The 27,765-nt window shown below is 37.8% G+C and overlaps 2 protein-coding genes across 6 annotated transcripts in view; one reads left to right on the top strand and one right to left on the bottom strand.

Moving 5' to 3' along the window:
* Nucleotides 1–14,152, bottom strand: part of ITFG1 (integrin alpha FG-GAP repeat containing 1) — a 67,498-nt gene extending 53,346 nt beyond the window's left edge. The window contains exons 1-6 of the mRNA XM_065733221.1: nucleotides 13,964–14,152; nucleotides 10,988–11,060; nucleotides 10,454–10,599; nucleotides 8,793–8,850; nucleotides 7,816–7,890; nucleotides 5,616–5,710 (exon numbers count right to left, since the gene is read on the bottom strand). Of these exons, the coding sequence (XP_065589293.1) occupies nucleotides 5,616–5,710; nucleotides 7,816–7,890; nucleotides 8,793–8,850; nucleotides 10,454–10,599; nucleotides 10,988–11,060; nucleotides 13,964–14,144 (628 nt within the window). The 5' untranslated portion in view covers nucleotides 14,145–14,152. The remainder of the gene's footprint in view (nucleotides 1–5,615; nucleotides 5,711–7,815; nucleotides 7,891–8,792; nucleotides 8,851–10,453; nucleotides 10,600–10,987; nucleotides 11,061–13,963) is intronic.
* A 147-nt stretch (nucleotides 14,153–14,299) lies between these two features.
* Nucleotides 14,300–27,765, top strand: part of PHKB (phosphorylase kinase regulatory subunit beta) — a 67,328-nt gene continuing 53,862 nt past the window's right edge. For 2 of the 5 annotated variants that reach the window (XM_065733223.1, XM_065733222.1), the window contains exons 1-3: nucleotides 14,300–14,445; nucleotides 22,741–22,830; nucleotides 23,693–23,831. In XM_065733223.1, coding sequence (XP_065589295.1) covers nucleotides 14,364–14,445; nucleotides 22,741–22,830; nucleotides 23,693–23,831 — 311 coding nt within the window. In that variant the 5' untranslated portion in view covers nucleotides 14,300–14,363. Of the gene's footprint in view, nucleotides 14,446–16,681; nucleotides 16,929–22,740; nucleotides 22,831–23,692; nucleotides 23,832–27,765 lie in introns of those variants that run through there. The other 3 variants (XM_065733224.1, XM_065733227.1, XM_065733226.1) reach the window with 3 other exon arrangements.

Below are 27,765 nucleotides of genomic sequence, written 5' to 3' on the forward strand. Positions count from 1 at the left end.
AAATATCTGCAATTATGCACACCATGTGCTGGTGTTCAACACAAGACAGGCTGTAAAAGCAGTATTTCCAAACTTTTGAATCACAGAACCAAATAAGGCACAAAATATTGAGTACGTTAGCTACCTTTCATAGCACTCAATGATACATCCATCACTATGATAAATGCTGCAGCACAATTGGGAGTCCAGTGTAGACTGTCTCACAGATTTGAACTTCTTTACTTTAAGAATTTGCAGATACATGACCTTATTTCTCCATAGAAGATCTGTAAACTTAACCATTACTGTAAATACAGGCTCATCAGGAATACTTTTGCTACAGTAGTTAAATACTTTGGCTCAGAAATAAACCAACAGTCCTAACCGAATTTCTAATGTTTTGCTAAGTTTTAATTAGCAACAATAAAGTTTAAAAAAGAAAAAAAGACACAAAGCTAAGTAATTGCTGTCCTAAAAAATTCATCTTCAGAGTCAATACACCTGTGAGCTTACATTAAGACAGTTTAATCAGTGTTTATCTAGTACCTATGCTAAATTTTTAAGCCTTTGCTTGGTTCAAGGTATTTATCTGAAATTACTGACTGATACAAAACAACAGTGGCTAAACCAAAAATTCTTTATCTGTTATCTAGCTTGAAATAGGATTTGTATCAGTACCTAAGTTATACAGCAGTTTTGTGTGATAACCATGCTGGGAACACTGTTTACTCAATAAAACAGCACTATCTTCATCTCTTGACTAACACATCTGATACACATTTCTGAGAACTACTGAGTTCCTGCTGACTTGAACTGAGAGGATTAATAGAAAAGGATGTTACTTTTTATCTTGCTGGAAGCTGTAAGAGTTAAATCCTGTTCAAGTACTTACAAGACAGACTGAAAGATACACATCACATGTATGATGATATGACATTTTTAAGAGATCTTACTCAAGGAGCATCTTTGGAAATGTTCATTTAGTTCATTTAGACAGTCTTGCTCTATAAAAACACACCTTAATCTGTACAGACAGGTATATTGTTATTAAGATTATGTTCTTAAACTAGCTAATAACTGATCGTGTGTTACAATACACACAGTAACCCCATTCTAACAAGGGTCACCAAATTTTTCTCATCTTCCAGTCTATCTCAGAGCACGTGTAAAATAGGACACTGATGCGAGATGCAATTCTGACCTCTAATGCCTATGCTGAAAGTTCAGATCCTCTGCAAACAGAAAAATGGGTTCTGGAATAAAGCTGTACAATTCAGGTGTCAAGGGAAAAAAAAGTGAGTGAATACACTTTAAAATACAGTCAGTATATCGCATATGCCTAGACCTATAAAACACTGCAATTACATATGCATACCATTTCCCCCACACTGAAGACCTGGAATTTCTAATTCCAAGAAGAAAAACACCACCATCTCATTTTAAAATACACTTTTATTGTTGAGAAACGATCAAACTTTAGATGTAGATTCACAGTTAAATTTGTGGGTTTTACCCACAAATCTTACTTTTCACTATACTATAAGAAACTCTTTAATGAATTGCTGAATAAAAATTCAGCTATAAAACTGAAATGCATATACTGATAAACCTAGCAAATAATAGAAATTTTCACTACTTTTATCTCAAGCTCACTGTTAATTTCACTGTTCTTCATTTCTAAGAGGCAGAACATTTCCCAATGGCCATACAATTTTTTGTATCACTTCAGTAGAGCACATCACACTAGTGAAGTGTGTGACTTACTAAAGTTGAAGTGCTATGTGTATGCTAAGTGTAACTATGAGGTAAAAAAAATCAGTACTATACTAACTTCTACTGTTTTGAAAACATTAAGATATAATATTTAAATAATATTTAAAATTAAATTGCAACATATGTGCATTAGTACTGAGCAGCAGAATGAGAGACAATAGGCATAAATTGAAATACAAGAAATTCCACTTAAATATAACTTTTCCTGCTTTCAGAGCTGTTAAATGCTGGAAAACATTGCCCAAGGAGGTTGCAGAGCTTCTGTCCTCAAGAGACATTCAAAACCCAAATGGACATAACCCAAGACAACCTGCTCTAATCCTGCTTTGGGCAGGTTGAACTAGACAGTCTGCAGACACCCTGCCCAAACAGCCATTCTGTGAACTGGATGCCATTCCCTGGAGAAGCACACAACACACATAAAGAGGATGCTTCAAAATTTTGTAGTTTTTGTTTTATCCTTAACCACGAAGCACAAACAGATCCTTTGTTAAAAATTTTACACTGCAGATTTTTGCATGGATTATTTAATATGACTAACCTAATTTTAATTCACATACCTAATTAAAAATCATAAAAATAAGCATGATAGTGGTTCAATTGAAAAACAGCAGCAGCATTACTATCTGAAACAACATAGTTTAAATCTCACCGAGAAAGATTAGTATTATCTTTGTTCTGGTTAGTGGATTTTTGGATTTATGAAATCCTTACACAGTTAGCCTTTCATGAAGCATTGTTGGGGATTAAAAACATCTTTATGAACATGTTCTCATATAATGAAATCACAACAATTTGACTTCATTTCACCCAGAGCAGGAGAAACATGCCAATTAAAATCTCTCTTTTGAGTGTTTGTATCTTGGCAGGTTGAAAATGGATTAGACAATAAACAAGCAGAAAAGATTCTCAGCACAGAGAGGATTTTTGATTTTATTATTACTTTTTTTGGAATGTCAAGCACACACTTTAAATCTCCTAAGCTGTTTATAATAATGGAGTTACCAAAAATAGCCTAGCATAAAAAACACTGAATTGGCTGCATCTGTTGCACAATACAAAGAGCCCCAAAACATTTCAGAACATTAGAAAAATCTTAATAAGAAAAGTGAACATAGGGCATTCTGAAAGGTTTTCTTTATTTTCACAATCATAAATAGTGGCACTGTTGCAAGACTGTCTTTTTCGGTTAAAAAGCACCAAAGTAGGACTGAATGCTGTAACAGTATTAAGCCTTTCAGACAGCAGGATTTCAACATGCAGACTACATTTCTGCATCCTTGTCAATTCCTCCATGTAACCAGTAAGATTTTAATATGGACCAAAACCTATCCGAAACAAATTTTGTTCTACATTAAAATTACAAAAGCTGTCATTTCCATTAGCTTTACCTCGACCAACCAATAAATAACACATTACACTGAGAAACAACACAGAATGAATGGCACCCTCCCCATTCCTAGTGTTGTAAGGCTGTGCTGCCCCAGCTACACCAACAAGGAACAGAGCTAAACAAGTAGGAGAAACACTGAGCTGTCCTGTGAAGCCTACCCAGACTGTGCAGGGACACAGGAGAGCTCTGTGTATACTTCATCAGTACCAGCATGTTTTGGCAGAGAGCATCTGAAATCCCAGTATTACAGATACCAGGTACACAGTTACATATGGGTTATTTTTTATTTTGCTTTTACTTAAAAACAAGTAAACCACAGCACAGCTGACTGCTTTCATCATCACCTCCATGAGTCACTTGCCAAACTCTGTACAGCCTGGCACAAATTAAAGATGACACTGTGAGAACACTAAACAGGTAGGTATATATATTTTTTTAAAGAGGCACAATGAATCTCAAGGTGCAATTTCATGCTTGACTACAGGCAAACTACAGACTCCTTTTTAGTAGCAGCAGATGTATATCTTATCTCTGTGCTTACACTAGCTCTGGCAACCCTGAAGCTCCATGATAACTTGGATCAGCTTAATAACTCAACTGAAAATGAATCATGTTCCACACCCTCACCCTCATACAGTTACTAGACCAGATGAGAGCAAACTGCCATAAATGTACAGTCAGGACCAGGTGGCTCTTCATTTTGGCAGCAGGCAGTCCTGGAATAACATGCCAGCCATGAAATATCAAATATCACTGATAAAGTATTATTTTTCTGCAACATATGCCTTGCTGACTGTTGATCCAGTTTTCATAGAGTAATATGTTAAAACTGCTTTTGCTAACTAACAAAAAAGTTATTGTAAAGAAAACAATTCAACTGCAATATTTTTTCCCTTTTCTCAGATTGAATTATTTTTCTTCAAGCTTTTCTTAGATTGCTCTAACATAACATATATTCCAGCATGAGGACTTGGATCTGTGCTGTTAGAAGGAAATAAAATCCTGTGTCTTTGCATGGGGAGGTTTCCCAGAAGCTTTTATATTTGTATCTGGAGATGTGAATAAAAGTTTCTAGCACTCCCTACACAGATTCTGCCATCTATGTGTGTTGAACAGAAATTTTCATGTATCACCAGCATTAACTGGAACATTCTGGACATGCTGTAGGCTAACTTGGCTGTCATAGGTAGCTTTGAGTACTCTTGCAAAAACTGTTCTGTGACTGATCCACAGGAAAAACTTATGAGTTCCTACCTAAACCTGCCTGTCCGTATATTCATCTTAAGAAAATTACCTGGAATGGAGCTCTTTTCTGAACAAACAAAATTCCAAAGAGTGTCCAGAGCTAAGTGCCTTAGCACTGGTTATTGACATGACACTGATTATAATAAGCAACCATATACTTAATTTTCCAGTTGGAATTTCCACTTGACAGCTTCATGCAGCAGTGTGCCAGAAATGAGTATTAGTTTGACTACGCTCTGAACTAATTAACTTAATCCCTGAAAATGAAGAGTATATTAATTAAGCTTATGGACTCTTTCATCTCTCATTCCCAAACTACTAAAAAGGGGAAAAAATTAATCTCTCCTTCCCAAACTATCATACATGAATTGATGTATATAGCACATCTAGCAGAAGAGATAGCATTTCAAAATCAATTTAGTATTTTAAGAAAGTAAATGAAGTTTAGCAAGATGTTTAAATACACTTGGAGATATGAACCACATAAGTGATAAACAGACCTCTGGTAATAGAAGGCAAAGATGCATTACATATTCAACCTAAACAAATATTAAACAAGACGAAATCACCAACAAAACAAGAATATAGCCCATCTACCCCTAGAAAATTGTCTCCAGAATTTTTTGTGAATACTGAATTATAAACAACTTATAGGATTGCTCATGTTGTAATAGAAATCTCACATGCAATTTCCTCAGTGCTAGAGTAACAAAATTGGATGAAATCACATTGACATCTTTAAGAAACCAATTATGAGTTAAGCCCAGTGTTGAAAACACTGCTCTCAATGAACTATTTTCAGAATTAAAACGAAGGAAATGCAGCAAAGCACCTGACATAGTTGCAAACTCTGAATAATAGAGAACAACCATCGCTAAGAAGATGCTTTGATGGGAAGCAATTATTCAGAACAAACATTAATTTTCATTAAATCATGAACCAGAAAATTATTCGTTCTGGCATGTTTTTGTAAAAAAAACAACATTATCTAAAGTGTAGATATTGATGAAAAATTAAAAGTAGCAAGGTCATAGTTACTGAACAGTGCATTCTAGAACCAGCTCGTAACAATTGTCAATGAAAACGCCCAAAGTGTTAGATATATATAATATCAAATACTGTGAAAAATAACTGTTTATAATTTAATATTTTTATGTATATTTATACTTAACCCTAATTATGACTTTAATTTATTAAGAAAGTATTTAACACTTCTATGACTTACCAGCTGTGAAGTCATTATTTAAGTCTATAAATGCATGAGAGTGTGGTACATACATTCTACTTTGGGTATCTAATGTAGCATGCCTTGACAAGTTCCTATAAGGCAAGAAGAAAAAGCAGTACATTTCATCAGTGCTAACAGACTTAACCATAATAATACACATTTATAAAAAACAACAGTACTGAATGTAAGTTGTGTTCTTCAACCATTAAGTGAACATTACCACTTTGCTTACTTATACTAAATAAGGAGAGTAGTAAGTAACTGCTTGAATGGTTTTATAAAAGTTGATTCACAGTGGAGGGGCTTCAGTTAGATTATATTAATGTTCTAAAATAAGTTTATTTGTAGAGAAAATCATCTTTAAACACAAAGTAAAATGCAGAGCCTAGACTTCCAACACTATAAATCCTGAGAAGTATTCCTGCCCTCCCCTTTTCCTCAAGCAGTTTTACTATCATTACTTCTGAAATCTCCTCTGGATCAACAAATGAATAAATTGGACATAATCACATGCTGTTGAAACAGCTCATGCCTGCTATGTAGGACAGACCATATGCTAATGATGCTGGTGGTAAAATTTCTTGTCTTTTTCTGAAAGTTTAGAATAAAAAAAACCAAAAACAATAATAAAGAAAACCACAATAAAACAAAAAACATCTCCTGCCCCCTTACAGAAATATTTTCTTGTTTATGATGTACTCATTTTTGAAGTTAAGCCAAGAAAATCAGTTTTGCAGCTCTAGTATAATTTAAAATGTTTTTAAACTTAAAAGTTGAAAAATGTTTTTCTGAGCAGATGCAATAGAGCTTTTTTCCACATAAGATAGTGGATGTTGTTACCAATAGCACAGTTTTATTTTGACCTATGAGTCAGTTTATTTGTATCAACATACTACTAAGAAGATTTCATGAAGAAAAATGAAACATCTGACCCCTGTTTTCCTTTTTTCCCCAAAAGCTCCAATTTTTCAGATTCTACTGTTGTTTTCAGAAAGTGTTGCAGAAGTGAAAGCTGTGCTCTACAGGGTATCAATTTAGAAAAAAATGAAATGAAATTCAAGTTACAGTTAATGAACAAAAACATACTGCCAAGAAAGGTATACAGTTTTCAACTATACATTTAAATGTTATTTGCCCTATGTTACTTCCAAATCATCTCTGAGGAAACGAGAATTACCAGTAATCAGCAACAGGTACAGTCTTGTTAAATACATTTATCAAACTAACACTGAATGGAAAATAAAAAAACAAACATTTCTTAGAGGCCATTGAGATGCACAATAGAAAGCTGTTATAATATAGTTGCCATAGAGACAGAGCAATCATCTGATTGATTTCTCCTGTGATAACAGACCTCTTAAAACAATAGCTCAAGAAAACCACATGGGAATGCAAAGAGTTCCTACCATACACTTTCTTCTAGAACAAAGAAGTATCGATTGTACAGGAACCTAAAACAGTGGCTACATCAACACCTGCCTTTCTTAAGAAACACAGGGAGCTGCAAGTTTCTATGTTAGCCTTACTAAACAGAATTCGAGACAGTGTTACCCAGTTCCACTTAAAAGCTGCAAAATACCAAGCTAGAATTAAATATTTAAAGGCCCAACCCTGTAAGAATAAACAAGGCTTGTTCTAGATTTTCTTTCCCTCAAGAATTCATTGTTAAATGTTGTTTGATTTTACAGATTAACAGTAAAGTTATTAAATTTTAGAGGACTCATAACAGTTAAAAATAATCTTTTTCATATTCCTTACTGGTCGTAGAGATTTCCCATTAAACCTGTTTATTCCAGCATCTGCTAGATAGTCCCACGCTAGAAATCCCAGGGCTAGCAGAAATTTGAATCAAACTTAGTCCCTTCTACTGCAACACCATCACACAGAACTCCTGACAACTCGTAAGTGCTGCACGGTGGCATTAACTACTCCTAATGCAGAAAATGCAGTACAGAGAACCTCACTGGCACACAGTCTTACACTGTTACTCAGTGGTCTATCTTCTGCAGATATCTGTTTAAGAAATCCATGAAGCATACCAAATATTTTTAATATATAACTTAACACATTTAGCTGCTCTAATAGAATATTCACATACAGAAAGAAGACTTGAGTTTGCACACCTCCAGTCTTATGTCTCTAGATAGAAGAAGATAAACAAGTTACTGAAATTCATGCTAGTAAACACTTAGCTTACCCGCCTATCAGTATCTGTGGCTTATCTGAATCACTTGTGACACCAAAGACATCAGGAATCAAGTCACCATTAAAGCTGAAAGTGAAAAACAGTTTCAGTATTACCTTACTCATTACAGGAGTCAAAACTGACCTTTACCTCCTGTATTTAGCATTTTCCAGTTAAGAATGTTCACCTGTGTAGGCTCTTCTCTGAGCTGCTAGCAAAGGCCACTAAGTATTTTAAACTATGCCATGAATTTGATTTCCCAGTCATACAGGTCACTTTGTTACTTAAGAAAAAATATGTCTAGTTTTCCTTAAAGACTTCTTTAAATTTAAGAATGCAGAACTGATAAAAAGCTTCTCACTCAAGTCCCTTACCCATTCTACTCTTCCCAAAACAAGGTTTCTCCAATTCTCATATAACTATACACTTACATGAACAGGAGTTTAGTGAACAAGGTTTGAATTTCATTACCATTGGAACATGATGAGGTCTCAGCAGCCTAAACAACTAAATGCATTTTATGTGACATTGCAAATAAGGCATAAATATAAACTGAAAATACAATATACATTGCTTACAGGAAGCACCAGCTTTATGCAAAAAGAGCAGAAACTTGCTCCTCCTCCCCAGGTACCAGCTGCCTGCCTGCCCACACACTCCGCTATATTTTCCAGTCAAGCTAAGGAACAAATATTTTCACAGGGATAAGACAGGTGTTTTTTTCCTTTGAAATTCACAACAAACTTTTTTTTTGTTTCTGCATAAAATGCTGAGTTCTGAAATTAAAAAAATTTCAAAGCTTCTTTAATTGCTGTGGCCAGGCTGACATAATATACATCAGTCATCTTCTACTAGGTCACCTGATAAACCACAAACCATCCTCACCTTGAAAGGAGCATGCTTTAAATTTTAGTGTCAAAACATACTTATCCAGTTGCTACTAGTCACTATTACAAAACACTTTAACTAAAAAGGTAGGCTATACTTACTCCATTACCAGAGGTTCATCATGAAAAGTCTTATTTATCATAGTTTTATGGTTAAGATCTGAAAAGAAAAAAATATTCATTCTATTAAATTACCAATGTTATGACCATAACGCTTTGCAAATACAATTCTTCTATTAATTTAAAACTACTATTTTTATGATAAGAAAAAAACATAAGCACAAAAAAATGGATCCTGAATATTAAAGATTAAATTTAACCTTTTAATTATGGACAGGAAAGGTAAGTACTAACTCAAATGCTGAAGCTTCTCTCTCCACTGGAACTTCCAACAGATTAACAGATCTTAGTGCAATCTATTTTATGCAAACCCATAGTTATATGGGATGTGAACTAGCCAAGATGAAGACACTACAAATTTATCAGTGTACAGGGATTCTGTTTAATATTTTGTCACTATAAAATTGCAAAAAAGATCCACTGGACATTTGAAATTAAGATCAGAGGTAGACTGCTTTAATGGGAAATCAAGATTTTAAGTCTCAATCAGGTTCTCACCTCTCAGACTTCACTTTCACTTGAAATCACAAATCTTTGCCACATCATTCCAGTTCCCCTATTTCCCTGAACTTTGTCTTAATTGTAGTCTCCAAATTGCCCTGCTCTTGATTTGTCATTCTTCCATTACCCAATTAAGCACAACATACCTTTCCAGTAGCCTCACTGCATACCAACCTCTCACTCCTTTATAAGCTCTACTTGGGCCGCTCCCAAACTTTTTATTCACAAGTAAGACAGCATAAGTTCATCTAGCTCCTTCATATTCTTCCTAATTCTACAGCTACATTCTTTTCTCAACACTCAATCCAATGCACTTTTCTGGGCTGCTCATTTTGTCTCTGAACAAAGCCAGAACCAACAGCCACTAAGACCACCCACCATTTGCCTCATCTATTAATATTTTATAATATATTTGTTCATTAATATTATTTTTCAATAGATTTTGCACACTTAAGATGATCTTCTGTGGCTTTTCAGTCCTTCTTCAAAGTGTAAACTCTTCCCAAAATGCTTTTCTAGCAAATTCAACAGAAAATAAAGAGACTTGAAGTGATTACCTAGCACATGACTCTAAGATACAATGAGAACACTGCTGGATACCTCGAACAACTGAAAGATGATTGTCTAAGGTTCTTGAAACCTTCTAGTGGCAAAGATTTTATAACTTCTTCCCCAAAACCTATGTCAGAGAGAGCTTGTCCTTGAAGAATTTGGTTTTAACAGTAACATGAATTTTATGTTAATGTGAGCCCGTTGAGGTGTGATATCTTAAAAATTTAAGCTCTAAACTGTACATTAAATTCTTAACATGTTCTATAATCAAATATGTATGGTAGTCTTTTGGGATAAGCCCTGTGAAGTTTACATGTGTAATGGGGAAGTCATAAGAAGCTGCTCTTTAGAAAGTCAGTTACTATCTACCTGTAATACTGTTCAGTGATGCCTGTTGCATGATACAAAAGCAAGAATTTTAGTTTTGTGTTCTTTCATTCATTAAGAAATAACATTTAATAGCAAAATACTACATTGGCAGCCGCTAATAGTTACTTTTTAATGTAAATGTAACATGGCACAACTTTCTGAAAAATACTTGGAATTATTAACAAGTCCAAAAACCTTGTCAAGCAGTCTCAGCAGCTCACCTAATGTTTGGTTGTGTCCCCAGAAAATGAATGCTGAAAGTTCATCTTTGCCATGATTTTGTGTTCTGGTAGTCAGGAGGACATCCATTTGTGAGTCACCATCATAATCTCCCGGAACTACACTGGTTATAACAACACCTAGAGATCTAGAATTAAAAACAAATAAAAAGAAGCCTCAAATGCAAATAATGGGACTAATATGTACATAAAAAAAATGAATGTGAGTACAAAATTAAAAACAAAGCACGCAGATTGTCTAAGGAAGTGGGAAGTCACACCTAGTACTAAACTGCATGCTTGACAAAACTCATCTCCAGATATTATGCCACGTGAACCACAAAGTTAAAAAAGCAAAACAAAAGAGTATCAGAAGTTGCTAAAAAAACTCCTTGCTCAAAGAACCCACCTAAACACAAGCCAAACCACAGAGGTAAACAGATGTCAGCAGACTGTTCTAGTCCTGACTGTAAAAACACACTTCCAAAAAAAAACCCAAACACTTAGATTGCTTCACCATTCAATACCAATACTTACTTCATTGGTAACTTAACACGGGGCTTAAAGTAAGGTTCCTTCTGGTCTGCCAGAAAGATAATCAGTTCATTTCCTGCAAAACAAATAAGATAATGAATAAACCTCACAGATAAGAATCATAAATAGCTTATACATAACACAACACTTGAGGAGTTACTCTAAAATTGGTCACTCCTCACAGTATCAAAAGTGCCACCACTTCCTCCATATTAGAAAAAAATCAAAAGAAATACTTCTTCAGTATAATACTATGAGCCTAAAACTATCACTAGCATCAACTACCAGCATAACAGGAACACTAATATCAAGAAGATTCTTTGGGGCTTGGCATTAAACTCTTTGCTTTTGTTGTCATATCATTTGGAAAATCCTACACTGAATTAATGAATTCTACCTGTGGAAAAATATTAGGCATCAGTTTTCTGTAAACATTTACAGCTTAAAAGTTCACTCAAATAATTCTTGCCTTTGACATAGCAGGATATGATAGGTTTTTTTTGCCAGACCTCTGACAAAAGCAGGTTAAGTGAAACTCAGAGAAGTTAACCTAGCTCCCTAAAGAACTTCCTCATTTACAATGATACAAGCCACAGACTTCCAGTTGCTTCAATTGCACTTCCACATCAGATGCCATTTTGTTATGTTGCCTCTCTGCTGCCTTCTGTTACGCAGCAACAAAAAGCGACAGGGTACTCACAGGAAGGTTTGACATCTACAGCCATACCAGCATCCACCTCTAACACTGCTGGGCTAACATAATAAAACAGGAGGCATTACTTTCTGAGCAACCCTTCACACTGAGTCCTGAGCACTTTTACAGATAAAAACACAGCCTGAAGTTTAAATAAAAAAAACCAGTTTTCTTACCATTTATTACATTTGTTTTATGAATTCTCCAATAAACTAACCTGTAGCATCCAAACAAGTAAGAACTAGGTTACTGACCTGGAAGTAATTCTACAGCTCTAAACCAGAACTCCTAGAATGGATTTCAAGGGCATAATTCAGTAGCAAAATCAAAGCTGCAAAAGGACAGAATAGAATTTCCCTGGGTATGAAAAGGAAAAACAGCTGCCATAAATACATTTGCAAAGGAAAAGATGCCAACACATGAGTAAATGAAAACAAACCCTTTCCAAAGGGATAGAGGCAACCAGCGCAGTCCATCTAGCAAGGTAATACAGCCAGGATTGCACTGTATGTTCACAAATGACTGAGGCTGGCACATAAGAAGAAAGCTACTGGCTAGTTGAGCTTCTAATGATAAAGATGAGAATCAACTACTGAAACCTGTAACTCTGACTTTAGGCTGTAAGAACAGGCAATAGCAGATATAGCAGTTTTAAACCCATTTCAGATCACCCAATAAAGCAGAGGTTACAATCCAATAATTGAAGCAAATTACTCACACCTTTCTAAGGATCACAGCACACCATACACTCCAAAGGAAAAAACCTCCAAGTAAGGATGCTTCTTTTGTGGTTGCCACCCCTTAAATGAGGTTAGGTAGGGGTGGAGCCAGATCCACCCCTCCCAGTTGAACAGGTGAATTGCGTCCACCCATGCCCCCAGGATTGGCTATGCCCCTTCACCAGGTGCTCAGCCAGTGGTTCAGGCCATTGACTTACCAGTTCCTATACACGGCATGGAGTTTTAACATCTACATGATAAAGTAACAGTGCTGAAGCAGATGCATTTTTACACGTGTTGGGTTCTGAGTTAATCAATCTTCTCTAAATTAGATTTTACGGGCACTGTAGTGGAAATGCCGAGTCATATCCTGAACCAGTGATGTTGAACCTGGTAGGAAGGCAGGGCCAACCCAGGGGAGCTCAGGTGCATGCAATGTTACCTGAGTGACTGGAAGGGGTGGAGCCAGGATCCATCCCTTCCCAGACCTCATTTAAGGGTTGACCGTGGAGGTAAGCATATCTTGTGTAGAAGATTCATGCCTACCAAAGGCCTTCCAGAGGTAAGTAGCTCCTTTCCTTTATTTGTATTAGCAGTTGCTGTATTTGGCCTTGTTCTTATTTGCTACTGCTAAAGACTTTGCCACACTGTTGTTATCATGGGATTTTCTATCCTACTGTAGTACTGCAGCTGCTAAAAACAGGTTTATGTAAAGTTCAGCTTAGTGCTAGTGCTCGTCAATAGCAAAAACAGACTGCTCAGGATTATCAGAGAAGTGACCAACTATAATCACAATGTTTCTTCATCAACCTTTGGCACACACACCTTTGGTGTTAACTGCAGTTACCATCCTCAAAGAATATGGAAGAAAAGGGAAAAGCAAAGATTTTAAGAGGATCTGAAATCTGCTATCTGAGCAAGGATGCTAGTGAAGTTTCCATAACTCTCCACTGGAATGCAACAGGGGACTAACTGTTGGAAGAAGCATCAAACAGAGGTGGAGGGTTGAACAGGTAACAGGTGTGGGCTTCCCCACCTGCCACAGTGTTTCCAGGTAATATGGCTGCAGTGTGGCACCCACTGCTGATGTACTGTGATCTGGGCCCTCAGCTGAGCACAGACCCGAGGGAGCTGATGGCCTTCTCTCTGTACTGGACTTCATTCGGCCCAGCACTGCAAAGTACCGAACAGGCTGGTGGGTAACCATCCCCTGTACGAGAATGGGCATTCTTCGTTCACCTCAGTGTCCTAAAATACCACGAAAGCATGAGAAAACAGCTTATGGGGGCAAAACTCGCACTGTGGCCATCCCTCCTACAGGACGAGGGCTTCAGCTCACTTTTACGGCCGACTTATCCTAACCGCAGCCGTGCCGTACTGCAAATGTCATTCTCCACGCCGGAAACACCTCAGGAGTAACACAACCGCCGACGTTACCGCACGACCCCGATGTCAGCGCGCGGTGCACGGACAGCAGCCGCCAGGCCCGACCCGCACCGGGAGCGCGGAGCCCCGCACAGGGCACGGCACCTTCCGAGCCGAAGCCCGGCCCCGCCCCGCGCTCACCGCCGCGCAGCACGAACAGGTCCGTCTGCTTGTCCGAGTTGAAGTCCCCGAATGCCGCCGGCGTGCCGTAGGCCTCGGCGCCGAACAGCTGCGCCGTGACGTTCTGCAGCGCGGCGCTGGGCCCCGCCATGGCGAGCACCGCCAGCAGCACCAGCCTCGGCGCGCGGCGGCATCCCGCCATGCTGCGCCGCTCCGCTCCCGCCGCCCCGCCCGCACCACTTACGGCGGCGCGAGGGCGTGCCCGGCCCCGCTGAGCCGGCGGCTTTGCGACAGCGCCGCGACGGCCCGCGCCGGGACGTACGGCTGGCCGTGGTAACCGGGCTGAGATCGCCGCCGCGGCTGAGGGGACGGCGGCGTCCCCGTGCGAGCGGAGCGGAGGGAGCGGGACCGGCCGGTCGGGATGGCGGCGGCGGCCGCGGCGGCCCATATGGCCGACGTCAGCTGGAAGATGCTGGAGCTGCGAGCTCGCTCGAAACGTTCAGGTCTGACCTGTGGGCTTCGCTGCAGCAGTGCTCCGCGCCCCCTCCTCGCCGGCGCCTCTCCCGCGCACTAGTTGCCCGCGCTGTGCTTCCCCTTCCCTTCGCGGGCCCTGCTCTCCGTCTCCTCGCGGCGGGCTCCTTTCCTCGCCCGTTCCTCTCCCGCAGCTTCGCGTGTCACTCAGCGCGGCCCGGCCGCCCGTGCTGCTCCGTCCCGCCGCGCACCTGTTGCCGGCTCGTGCACGGCGGCCCCGCGCCGCTGCAGCCCTGACCGGGCACGGCGGGGACGCGGGCACCGGGTTTCGGCCGCCTCGGAGGGACGGGCGGTGCGGCGGTGTGCAGAGGCTGCTGGACAGCACCGCGTTAGGAGAAGCTGCTTCGGGGTGAGGGGGGGGTGGGGAAGAGTGAGCAGGTGAAGTCAGAAATAAATAAAACAGTCCCAGCTTTTGCCTGGTGTCCCTAGGGTAAGGTTTATCTATTGATCTTCACGGGAGGATTTCTTGTGGAAGCTGGCACGCGGGCAGCTGCGTTCTGCCTCAGCCCAGGGCTGCGGTGCGCCGGGTGCCTCGAGCTTCACAACTCCTGCTTTTTGGTTTTGCTTCTGAACGCAGGGCTAGCTGGTAATGCTGGAGTGGAAACAGTTTCCCGAAGGATCTCTAGAGCTTTTGTGTTTATGTTTTCATGTCTGTGTTGTAGTAATGAGGGTCAGGCAGTGGGGGAGGGAGGTGGGCCTTCAGGAGAGCTCACAGCAAAGGCACTGATTATGGAGTGCTGGAGTTGATGAGACTTGCTAAGTTCTACTTATGCATAGTACCATACCAGCGTAAGCTACCATTGTAAAAACACTGCCCATGGGATGAATCATTACTTTATGGCCAGTATAGATTGCACAGTGCTGCTGTCTGCAAGCTGATTTGTGAACATAGCTGTAGAGCACAGCGTGAAGCCTGGGTCCCGCGTGCTGGAGTATGTGAACCCTAAGTCACAGGGCTGCATGATGGGCTCTGTGGCTGTAGAAGGCGTTTTGGCCAGTTTTAAATGCTTTACTTTTTCTTTGCTGCTTCCCTCTACTTTTTTTTTGAAATGCGTATGAAAGTCTCTTCTGTGGTAGTGATAGGCTGTTGTTGGAATTCACTTTGTTCTTTTCCTGCTCAGAGGTTTTGTCATTTAGATAGAATCTGAATGAATTTATTTACTGAAGAAATAAACCTTATTTTAGTTGAATGCCTTTCTGATAAATGAGTTGATTCTGAAATTACATTTTGTATCTGCTATTTCAGGTAATATTCTAACCTAAAAAATGAAAGTCACGTTCTTGTTCCTCAAATAGTTTCTAAAATGGTAGGAATAAATTTAGGAATGTGTGTAACTTAAAAGCTCACACACTTAGTTTCTGACAGTCGTAAGAACGGTGGCTGTTACTGTCATGGGCAGTGGCTGCAGTGCCCCCAGCCTGCTCTGAGTTGGGTGAGATCTGTGCTGAGTCCCAGTTTATACGCAGCACTGCTTCTATTTTTAATGTAGTGCTTGGAGTAAGATAAATAAGCATGGAACCTGTCTAGTGCAGGTTCATGTGCGTTAAACACGAGTGCTTTACAGCTGGGAGCAGGGTATCATTTAAATGCAGTCTTGTAGGAGATAACGCTTGTGTATGTTAAAACTTGAATTTTGGCCAGTAAAAACAAGTTTTTGTTGAGTTTTTTTCCTTCTCTAATTAACAAAATGCTGTTTCAGTTGTTGCTACTGATAATTAACAGGAGCAGATCATAATAATGTTCAGCAAGCTGTCCAGCCTGCAATCTCTGAAATTTTAGCTTCTTTGAAGCATATAAGCTGCTTCATAGACTTGGAGTAACTTTTCATCCTGGCTGCAAGTGGTGTTTTCCTATTGCACCTTTCAGCTGACAGTTCTACTTCAGGTTACAGGCATTCAGTACCATAAGCAATCTATGACTATGAAAGGAGCATCCCAATGTAAATTCCTAATCAGATAAAGGCAGCACTATGCATAAGCAGAATTCTGGCTCTGCACATACTTTTGCTTTACGCTTATATATATTAAATATTTTTATTTAATTCTGAGGTATATAAAATAGGTTTTATTCAGTATCTGTAGATGTTAGTAGCGGTTTTGTCTCAAATTAAAAACCTAGTGTGGAATGTCTGAAAGATGGGGTTTGCATAGCCTGTGCCATTCTACTTAGTTAAGTTTTATTGAATGAAAAATAAAACTGATTTGTACATTGGAAGAGAGAAAGCATAAAATAGAACAAAATGGTACTACCTGTTGTGCTGTATAGTCTGTCATTTTAATAACTCCACTAACATTGCTTTCACTTAATTGAATGCTGATTGACTTTAACATTTACTAAACAGTTTTGAAAATTGCTGTAGCTTAGCCTGAGACGTTTGTGATTAGCTGCACCAATTTGAAATGGCCAGTTTGGATGATGACAGAACCTCATCTGCGCATGCTTTTTTAAAATTTGGTAAGTGTGCAGTTCTGTTTTTGTTTGTGGCTGTTGTACCCAACAGAAAATAATTTGTTTCATGCAGTGTTTTGTGTTTGCAGCTTTTTTTGAACTGTGTAACTTTGAAACTCTGGAAAATGAAATCTACTGTTCAGCTCTCCCTACTTTATTTTGCTGTTTTGTGTGCGTGTTCTTGCAAGCATGACATCTCTGAACTGTATTTTTAAGATGATGGTTATGTGAAAAGTGTGATAATATTGGTGTTAAGGTTTAATTTCTTAAAAGAAAAGCAACAGGACTTGTTTAGAGGAAAGGAGTACAGTTTTCTAAAAGTCAGCCATGGTTCTGAAGCTTGACGTTTGGAAGTTATGTGGAAGCAAAATAAATCCCCGTGGCACAGCTTCTTTTTAGGTACAAGCTCATGTATGTGAAACTATTGTGGCTATTACAATTTCTCCCTTAATGTATTTTTGAAAAGGGTTTGACAGGAACAAATGTGCCACTGTATGTGAAGCAGCCAATCTGGGAAAACCCTCTGGAGGACTCTTGTTTAGACTGCTGAAGCACATTAGCAGTACAAGTATAAGTGAGAGTTCCCAGATAAGAGGATTTCAGCTGTCCTTTGCCACTTGAGCTGCCCTGCCCTGTCCACGGCATTTCCTCTTTCAACTCCAAGAGAAGTGAATTTTTAACATTGTAATTAAGAAAACACCCTTTCCTAATTATCTTGTTGCTATGTCATAGAATCATAGGGGTTGGAATGGACCTCAAGAGATCGAGTCCAAGCCCCCTGCCAAAGCAGGTTCCCTACACTAGGTCACACAGGTTTCATGTTTCAGTTGCTAGTTAAGATACGAAATAAATTATTTCAGTAATCTTGGGATGTAATGCTTTGAGTTCTCAGGCTGAGAAATGATGATGATTGCCCTGAATATCCAGAATGGCTTCTCACGTTGGCTGTAGCATTTAGAAGGCTTGTGTGGCAGGTGGTGGCAGTTTGGTGTATTTTGGTTATGTGAAGCTTCTGTGAGCAGTGTGGCAGGCAGTCTTTTATTTCTGGTCTTCAGTAGCTTTTGTGTGTTGGAAATTATAAAATCAGTGTTTTCCATTAATTATAATGGACAAAAAAGAGATCACCTCAGATAATAAGGAAATTGGACATTTTTTCTTTTTCTGTGAGTTTCTAAAATATTTTGAATTCTTCACAGTTAACTGCACTGTCGAACATGTGATTTATCTTCATAAATGATAAATGATGAGTTTGGTCACGTAAAACATTCAAATTCAGTGAGGTTTTACTCATTTGTACCTGTGCTGTTGTCACTGTCTCTGTAACGCTTCATCTCTTGTGTTTACTTGTGTTTACTTACTCTTGTGTTTATGAACTTATGAACTTATGAACTTACTTCTGATGTTTGTTCAGGCACAGCAGTACCATTACACCTTTTTTCTAGTTTGTTTCTAGTTTTTTACCTCTAGGGATTTCTTATGGTATTTTCATTGAACTGTAGAACTGCTCGCTTTGGAAGGGATATTGGGAGTTCCTCTGCTCCACATTCTTGCTCAGAGGAGGATCAGCTCACAGTTTGCTCCCGTATGAACTGGTCTAGAAAGATAACATGTAGCAACTGTAGTGTTGGTGCTTTTAAGTTTGTGGAATCATTCATTTAAGATACGTAAATATGAGAAACAAATTTTTGTTCTAGGGGAAAATAAACTCATTTCTTGCTTCTGAAAATTTTCCCTCTGAAAATTTTCCTTGCTTGACTCCATGACTTGGAGCTTTAAAGCAAGTGTATTTCCTGGTGTGTAACTGTTAAAAAGAGTTCTATTTCTAGCATTTCTCTTCAGTACTCTCAGCTCAGGAGAGATAACAGGAGTCTTGGGTGTGGAAAGAACATTGGAGAATATGGTTTGTTGGTAATACTGAATTATTCTTAAGTTTTGCTACGTGAAGAAAAAATCCTCTTTGGTCCTGATTACTGTAATGTGGATATGTTATTATCCATAATAAAATCAGGGAATGGTATTGCTGTGATCTGAGATCCAGAACTTGCTCACATCTCAAGTGTTGCATTGCACCCAGAACTAGTGTTGCATTAAAGGTCACTTTTGATTCTCATGCCATACATCAAGCCTGGCAAGGAGTTTGGTGTTTTCATGCTTTTTTGTTGGTTGTGTTCAGATACTTGTTATGCGAGTGTACATTTGCTTGTGTTTGTCTGGCAGATGAAATAGTAGCAATAAAGTTCTTGTCATGTTGCTTCCATTCACTTGCAATTAAACTTCAGGGTGTTTGTTGCTTGTTGGGTTTAATTATGTACGTTGTAAAATTTGAGTAATCAATCCTTCTTAAAATAGGGCATTTTTTAACTGTAGACCAGGTCCAGAGGCATGAGAGTGTTTGAAACATACTGAAATAAGAATCTGGGGAGAGGGTTTTGAAGTGTTGGTTGCATCTTTTCAATCTAAATATATGGGTAGTTCATAGCTCTTCTCTGAAGAGCAATTCGTGCTAACCCTGTATAAAAACTAGAACAAAACTGAAATGGAAGAGATGAATAAATAGTTGATTTTTCCTGATTTTTTTGTGCATTTGAGTTTCACGCACTAGTTGATGTTTCTGTATAGTTGCCATGTCCTAGCTAGTTCTTCATGACTTGCACAATTATTACTGTGGTTCTACGTTAGCAAATGATGTCTCTTTTATCAGTTACTGTGCTGTTTCAGATCTCTTGTTTTCTAATACTTTGGAAGAAAATAACTATCCTTTTTAGTAATTCTTCAGCTTGAAGAATGATGACGCTGTATTACTTTGGAACTTGTTAATGGTAGGAACTACTTCTGAAATGAAGGAGGATTTATTTTCCCATCAAATAATGGATGTCGTGTATTTAGTTAGTGTAATGTCTGAAGAAAAATGGGGAATTGGAGTTGGGCTAAGGACTTTGAGTGTTCTCTTAAAAGCCATTAAATATCTTAATGCAGGAAGCAGCACTAATTTCCTATCTGTTAAGTTTCTTTGTCATTTTAAAGTTGCTATTGACCTGCAGCAATCTGCTTCTGATGTAGGGAAACAGGAGGCATGCTTAGTTTCTTGTGGGAAGAAAATCCCATTTACTGAGTTCTCCATTTATATTTTGTATAGAGTTGTTGTATTAAATCAACAAAATACTTTTTATGTTCCTTCATACCACTTATTTACCGTGAATGAAACTTGCAATGTATGGGTACAAAGAAATGAGGTATTTATGAAAAATAGTCATTAGAATTAATGACCTTGTTGTGTTTGTTCTGAATGCTGACATGCAAACTGAGAACTCAAGTTCATGTCTCATTCTTTCAGTTTCAGAGATGAGAACCTGATTGCATATGTCATTCAGTTTCAGTGCTATAGTCTTGAAATCTTGCTGTCATGCTTTCTTCCAGTTTTAAAATCTATATTAAATATGTAATTGAAAATAGCTGTATGTAGTATGTTCATGTCTTGCTGAAATAAACTGTCAAATAGGTTCTGGAAAAGAGTAATGCAGACTTTTTTTCAGTGGTCCTAAAAATACTTGCTAATAGCTTCCCACAGGTGATGGTCTCCCTAGGGGCACCAAGCTTCTCATTGGTTCTGCCTGTTTGTTGCTTTTGATTTGATTGTGGTACTAATGAGACATAATTTATCACAGTGTTCTGGATGTGCCAGCAGAATATGGCCTGTGTTGCCCTGGAGGTTTTCAAGAGAAGAGTAGAAGTGGCACTGAGGGACATGGTCAATGTGCATGGTGGTGGTGGGTTGATGGTTGGTCTAGGTGATCGTTGTGGTCTTTTCCAGCCTTAATGATTCTATGACAGGTATTTAAGAAGAGCGTATGGAAGAACTCACTTCTGAGTGTTCCTTTAAACAATTTCTTGTATGTGTACTTTTTAAATAATAAATACTTTTGCCTATTTTTTTGATCTTTTATTCACTTCATTTTTTTATCTTTTTGTGTCATTAACAGTCTTTTCTGACTGTTGCATTTATTTCTCCTGGTGAACTTTGAAATATGTGAAAGAACATAGTTCTGTGGGTGCTGATGCTTTAATGTTTGCATGCATTTTATTACGTTCAATCTTCTTTTTGCCCAAAATTGAAGTCTTCATTCTATGAAGTAGAAGCCAAGCATGTGCCTTTTGTTCATGATAACTTTTTGTTTTTCTGTTGGCCACAGATGGTCACAGATTGTCTGGTGAGTATGTAAATCAGAACAGTGTTTTTAAACCTCATGTGTTCGTGTACGTGTGCCTGTGAATACTCACATAGTGCAGTGCTGGGCTTAGTGATGTGCAGGAAATGGGCATTCTGAACCTGCTTCGTGCATAGAGTGCAGTGCTGTAGGTGTGTGTTGCAGAGTTAATAAGTTTTTATGCCTATAAAAATCCAGTAAGTAAATATTGCTCAAACTTGCTAATGTTTATGCAAAGAGGGACATGATGTAAAGATTTTTCCTATGCAGATTCTGTCCTACTTTGACTGTGTCACCTTGTAAAATTACTGTTTCTGCAAGTTGACATAATGTGCTTTTGCTCGACAACTGAATTAGAATAGAAGTATAGGTCATGAATCTCACGAAGGACAGAAATTTCTAGGCAAAATGAAGTAGAAAAAATTAGTTTTGAGGAAAAAAGATGTTGCTCAGAATGTTGATTTTTAAATATGACAACTATAATGTAAGTTGTTTTTGTTTTGTTTTCTATTGCAGAGCAACTATATGTCTTTTAACTTGTTTTAGGCAACTAAACAAGTTTTATGTACTCCCCCCTCAAGCCCTTTCCCATCTGCACATGTTCCTAGAAACTTCTTTCTCCCAATGTGGAGAGGCAAGGTGGCAGTGGAAGCTCCACTGTATGGTTACATGTTAGCAGGGAACCTAGTGCAACAGATGCACAGGACTGTGTTCAAGTTGAGGTGATGGTTTTTGATGGGGAAAAGAATTTTTTCTAACTGCTGCTATTGCAAAGCAAAAAAAGATTACTAATGAGCACCAGAGAAGCAAGAAACATTCCCCAGTCATCTTGCCACAGGATTTAATTAATAATGCCTCTGTCACCACTCCACATTCATTTGGTTTGGTTGAGAGTCCTATATCTGGACGTTCTCTTTGTCTAAAACTTGGGTATGTGCTGGGAGTACCAAAGAGGCAATGTGAGAAGGAGTACTCTATTGCATCCTGCCAGAGCTGCTTGGCTGCCTGGGCTTCTGAGGCAATTCCTTTTTCTGAGCTTTTCAGAAAGGCAGCACGCAGTCCAGAAAGGGGAAATTGATGTTCTTCCTGTTGCAAATGACTCTGTGGGTGTTCTTGCTGTCTAAAACACTGAATAAAGCCACAGTGATTTATGGGAGAATATGTCACCCTTAACTTTAGAAACTGGAAATGGTTTACCTGAGCAATTTCTAAGAGATTTATCTTTCTGTTAAGTTTTAAGGTACAGATAAGAAGTAGTCAATATATGAGACACTGCAAAAGAGAGATCTAAGATTTAAGGTTCTTAGGAAACTCTTGAAGCTTATTAGGCAGTCTCTAACAATTAAACTATATGTTTATGTAGAATTTGCTCCAGTTAAATATCCGGGAGGCACTTGAGATCCATGTGGAGACAGTGTTTCTGAGGACAAGTACTGAAGGAAGAATGTAGATAGAAATGTTAGGTTCTCTGAAATTATAGAAATGATTTATTTTTTGTTTGAATTTAAATCAGATGAATTGTCTTTAAATAATTAACATGAAAAATCATATTGCAATTTAGTAATAGTAGAAATTATGTAACTAATTTTTTCTTAATTTTTTTCTTTTTTCAGGTTCAATTTATGAGCCACTTAAAAGTATTAACCTTCCAAAACCTGAGGGGGAAAGTTTGTGGGATAAATTAGATCATTACTACAGAATTGGTAAGTAAAAAAATTGTTTAAGAATTATTCCTACCATGACAAATTTTCACTGCAACTTACAAAAGTATTTGCAGTTAAGATTATAACAATAAGTAACAATAAATATTAAAGTAATATCTGCAATTTCTAATAAGGACTTTTTTTCTGAAAAGCAAAGGATTCTGTCATTACAATTTCTCAGAAGTTTCCCGTGATAGTACAATACATACATTTCATACATTACTTGAAAAATCATTACTTGTAAATGGTGTTCAAAATTATCACTGCATTTGCCTAACAGTGAAATAAATTCTGATTTGTGCCTGATAGTCTATGATGAGGAGGGAGTAAAAGTAATCTGCTCCTATTTTTAGTGCTTCAGCTAACCCAGATATGAATTGGAGTTGATATTTACATGCTAACTATCATTCCTACTTTATTTCTGCGGGGGTTACTTTGCTAAATTTCTTCTTGGAGTTTGAAGGGAGCAAAACTGGTAGGACAGAATATACTTTTTGTTGAAAACAAGGAATCCATACTGGAAATCCAGTCCCAGCTGTGAGACTGAGTTTAGAATTCTTTGGATGTAACAGTGTTGAGATGGTAGCTTATTACTGTGGTGCTAATCAGAGAGTGAATTTTGTTGGAGAGATTCTGTACAGTGTGTTCTGCTATAGGAATAGTCATGGATTAGATTATTTTTTATTTTTTGTGAAAAGTTTTAATCTGACTGTCCAATCAGGAGAGACATACACAAAAAACTTCCTTATGCTGCACTTTATATTGCGCTCGCTGTAATGTATCACGTCTTGATTTATTTGTATGTAGAAACTGGAAGAAACCTATGTTGTTAATGCTATTATTTCTTTTCCCTTTTTCTCAGTTAAGTCTACACTGCTGCTTCATCAAAGCCCAACCACAGGTCTGTTTCCTACAAAGACTTATGGAGATAACCAAAGGGCAAAAGTACATGACAATCTTTACTGTGCTGCGTGCTCCTGGGCATTAGCCCTTGCTTACAGGTGAATAACTTTCAAGTTAACATCTCTGCCACATTACTTTTCATTGCTCAGTACACTGGGAATATTTTAAAAGATTATCATAGAATGATTTGATTTGGAAGGGACCTTTAAAGCCCATTCAGCTCCAACTCCCCTGCCATGAATAGGTTGCCACCCGCTAGATCAGGCTGCTCAGGGCTCCATCCAATCTGTCATTGAACACCTCCAGAGATGGGGACTATCCAATTTGATACCACATCCAGAATCTTATGAAGTCATCAAAACAAGTGAACATCAATTATGCTAGCGTTGCTTTCCAGTTTGTATAGTTAAAACTGCACTTGAGTCTTTTCTTTTTGGAGAAAGCTGTTGTTTTCCTTGGGATACTAATACTATAACAAAAAAGAGAATGTGATGTATCTTCAGTATATTGCAGTTTTTGACAATAGTTTTTGTTCTTCAGCCTTAATGATAACTTTACAGTAAATCTTTTTCTAATTAATCGTTGGAAGGTTATGTGCTTTCTGTGTAATGGCTGTCAATGTCACTAAAATATATTTCTGCTTATTTTAGAAAATGTTTCCTTTTTGTGGATTTTAATGTTTGAGTGTCCAGTTTAAATATTTTCTCTCATATACCTCAAATATTAGGTGCTATTCAAATGTGTAAAGTTAATTCTATTTAAAAAAAAAGTTCTTATATCTTTTCCCTTAATTCTCATCAAGGTTTCATTTGAATGGTTTCACCTTCATCCTCTGTGAATAAAGACACCTTTTTACCTTCATCCTTTCTTATGTAATCAGTCAAACCTCCAAAAGAGACTGATTTGGTTTTACTTGCATTAGTATTTAACTATAATTATTGTAATTTTCATCTTAGATTCATTTTCTAATTTTTTCAGGTTAACTTGCTCTGAATTCTTGTACATTGTTATTAAAATAACTAAAATATAATATATTTTTTTATTGATTTTATTTTTTTATTTTTATTATTTTTTTACTTGTACATTGTTACTAAAATAACTAAAATATAATATATTTTTTCCCTGTTGTGTTTACAATCATTAATAATTTGGCTCTGAAGAAACATATAAGTGAGCTGAAGCAGTTAGTGCTGAGAGGGGCCACTAATTCTAAGTATTATGAACGTTTTACTTCAGACTGGCTTTATTCTAGCTTCCTAGACCAAGCATCTTCCCCCACACCATGTAGTTCAAACCTATACTAAGTACTAATCATTAATTTGGACGCTATGTTAGAAGGTTGCAGGAATAAGATTTTTTTCTTTAGTTTCCTCTTAAGGGAATCTGTGCACCAAAGCTACTTTGTAAATCAAACCAGTGGGTGATAAGTGAGGATGTTTAGGGGATTCCATTCTAAGACTGGATGCTACTCTAAACTAAAATAGTCTTCCTGTTCAACACATGTTCTGATTTGAGTATTATCCATGCTCTGTCAGTGCCCATCTTTTTTCTTTGCAGATCTTTTTCCTGTTCACTAATATTAGAGATTTGACTCTCCCAATTTAGATCATTACTATTTTGAATGATAGATTTGTCACTTAAGCAAAAACAAATGGATTTCTTTTTTTGGCAAAAGATTGCAGAAAATCTGAAACATTAATTAGGGCACAAGAGTTCTACATCCTCAGATGTAGGAAGTCAGGAAAGGAAGGCAGGAGACCAGTATGCCTGAACTGGGACCTGCTGGTCAAAATGGAGAGCAAGAAGAAAAAGCAGTCAGTGGAAACAGGGATAGTTGCCCTGGGAGGAATATGGGGTTGCTGCTAGACTGTGTAGAGGTGGGGTCAGGGGGGCCAAGGCCCAACTGGAACTGGATTTGGCAGGGGATGCAAAAGATATAAGGAAGGCCCTATTGCTATATCGGCTGAAAAAAGACAGTCCAGGAGTGGTACCCTCCCTAGTGAGCAGGGGTGGATGGGGCACTGAGGACCTGATTGAGCTGTAGGTGTCCCTGTTTGTTGTAGGGGAGTTGGACTAGATGATCTTTTAAAGTCCCTTCCAGCTCAAATGATTCTGGATAAAATGTTACAAAACAGGGTGTAAATCATAAGATAATAATCATTGCTGTGAAATTGGAGGATATGAGGGAATGAAGGTGCCCTAAAATATGAGGAGCTTCACAACTAACGTTGCAGTTACTTACTGAGTGGCTCTGGGAACAAATAACATGATTGTCTTAATGGGGGAAGCGTATCACCAGTTCTGTCTGAATGTTAAAGAAGTATTCATCTCTGACCTTGCTTTTTCAGCCACCCAAGTGGTGATAGGCAGAGGTGATGGATAGCTCAAATGTAGTGTTTTTAACAAAGATGATGGTGTGCAAATATTGTATAATTTCCTTTTTTTTTTAATTTCCTTTTAGTCACCATATAATGGTGAGGTAATAATCAAGCTCTTTGACAAATTTCTGTTACATTCTACTGAAGTAGTGCCAGAAATAGTACAAGAAGCTATTATTGTAGTAAACCTGATCTACTTAGCAGAAAAAAAGATTTATTACTTTAGATTCTATGCCTACATATTAATGTGAAAAAACTTGCGTTAAAGATCATTTTCTAGGAAATACTCTTTCAGAATAAAGGTTTTTGAAACAGAAGGCATAGATCTTTGTGAATTCTAGCCTCTGTTTACTTCTGAAAAGGCCACGAATGAGGCATTTAATATTCAGAATGTGTAATTATTATTAATTTCTATTACATTGCAATCTTTGCATCTTTCTTACAATTATTTGTTCTTTGGGTGAAATAAAAGCATTTGTACAAAAAAAAAACAGGAAAATTTTAGATGGAAGAATAAAAGGGGCAGAGGTGGTTGTTCTGAGTTTCAGCAGCTGAAAAGGCTTTATGGAAAAAACCATGGTGTAGCATTGCCTGAGTTATTCTGTCTTCAATTTCCAATATGTAGAATCACAGAAAATAATAAATAAAATATGTTGCAGTTTGAAGGAAGGGTTAAGTGGCAAGATGAGTCATTTGTTTTACTTCCACTAATGCTTGGAATGAGGCCCTGCATTTCACTGCTGCACAGAGAATTTCCGTTGATGGGCAAAAGTTGATGACTGAAATTAAGTATATGGCTCTAATCCCAAATGGGCCAAGGTACAAGGCTTACATGGTATTCTGCATGAAGTACCAGATCAAAATCTCTGTGCTTGACTCATGGCTACTGCCTATGCCCAATAAAAGCTAGATTCCTAAGAACATGTTATGTTGTGAATAAAAGAAGAAAAAGCTGAGTTGTTATGCAAAGACTTTAGAACCTTTTGTGCTTTTTACTTTGGATTTGTAGCATAACAGAGAGTAAAGCCTACTGTTCAAAAAAACTTTGTCCTGTTCATTGTGTTATGTTCTTATTGTTTCCCCTATACCCTCAGATGTGAACTTTGTAATTGAAAGCAAATACATTTTTTATATCTAGGGTTATCATTTAAGTAACATGATCTTGGAAGTGCATGATTTTTGAAGTTACCACTAACTTTCAAATTTTCAGCATGGACAGCAAAACTTCAGCATGAACTACTGCTGTGTTATTTACAGTGGAAAAGGATATGATTCCTATTTGTAAAATGGGTAGAGAAACATCAGTGTGAAAATTATGGTACTTCGCATATATGTGTCATAGAAGTGTTGTCTTAAGTATAGGTATGTGAAACAATGTAATTTTCACCCTGAAAAACTCAGTCAAAAATCAGGAACTGGTAAAGACTAAGCAGTGAATGCAGTCAGGAGGTTCATTTACCCACAGTACATTTCATGTTAAAATATTTTGAGATTTGGTGTTGCTTTTAGTGTATCTTTAGTAAAGTAGCAATTGTGAGTATTATTTTATTTCATGGTATGAAATAAACACGTGTCAAGACACCTTAGTTCTGGACATTTGTGTGGTTAACTTTCAGATATTGCACGTATAACTGTAGTTTAACATAATTAAGTA

This window comes from Cyrtonyx montezumae, unplaced genomic scaffold (assembly GCF_038088225.1).
Source record: "Cyrtonyx montezumae isolate F1298 unplaced genomic scaffold, pur_monq_1.0 scaffold_17, whole genome shotgun sequence".
NCBI classification, from domain to species: domain Eukaryota; kingdom Metazoa; phylum Chordata; class Aves; order Galliformes; family Odontophoridae; genus Cyrtonyx; species Cyrtonyx montezumae.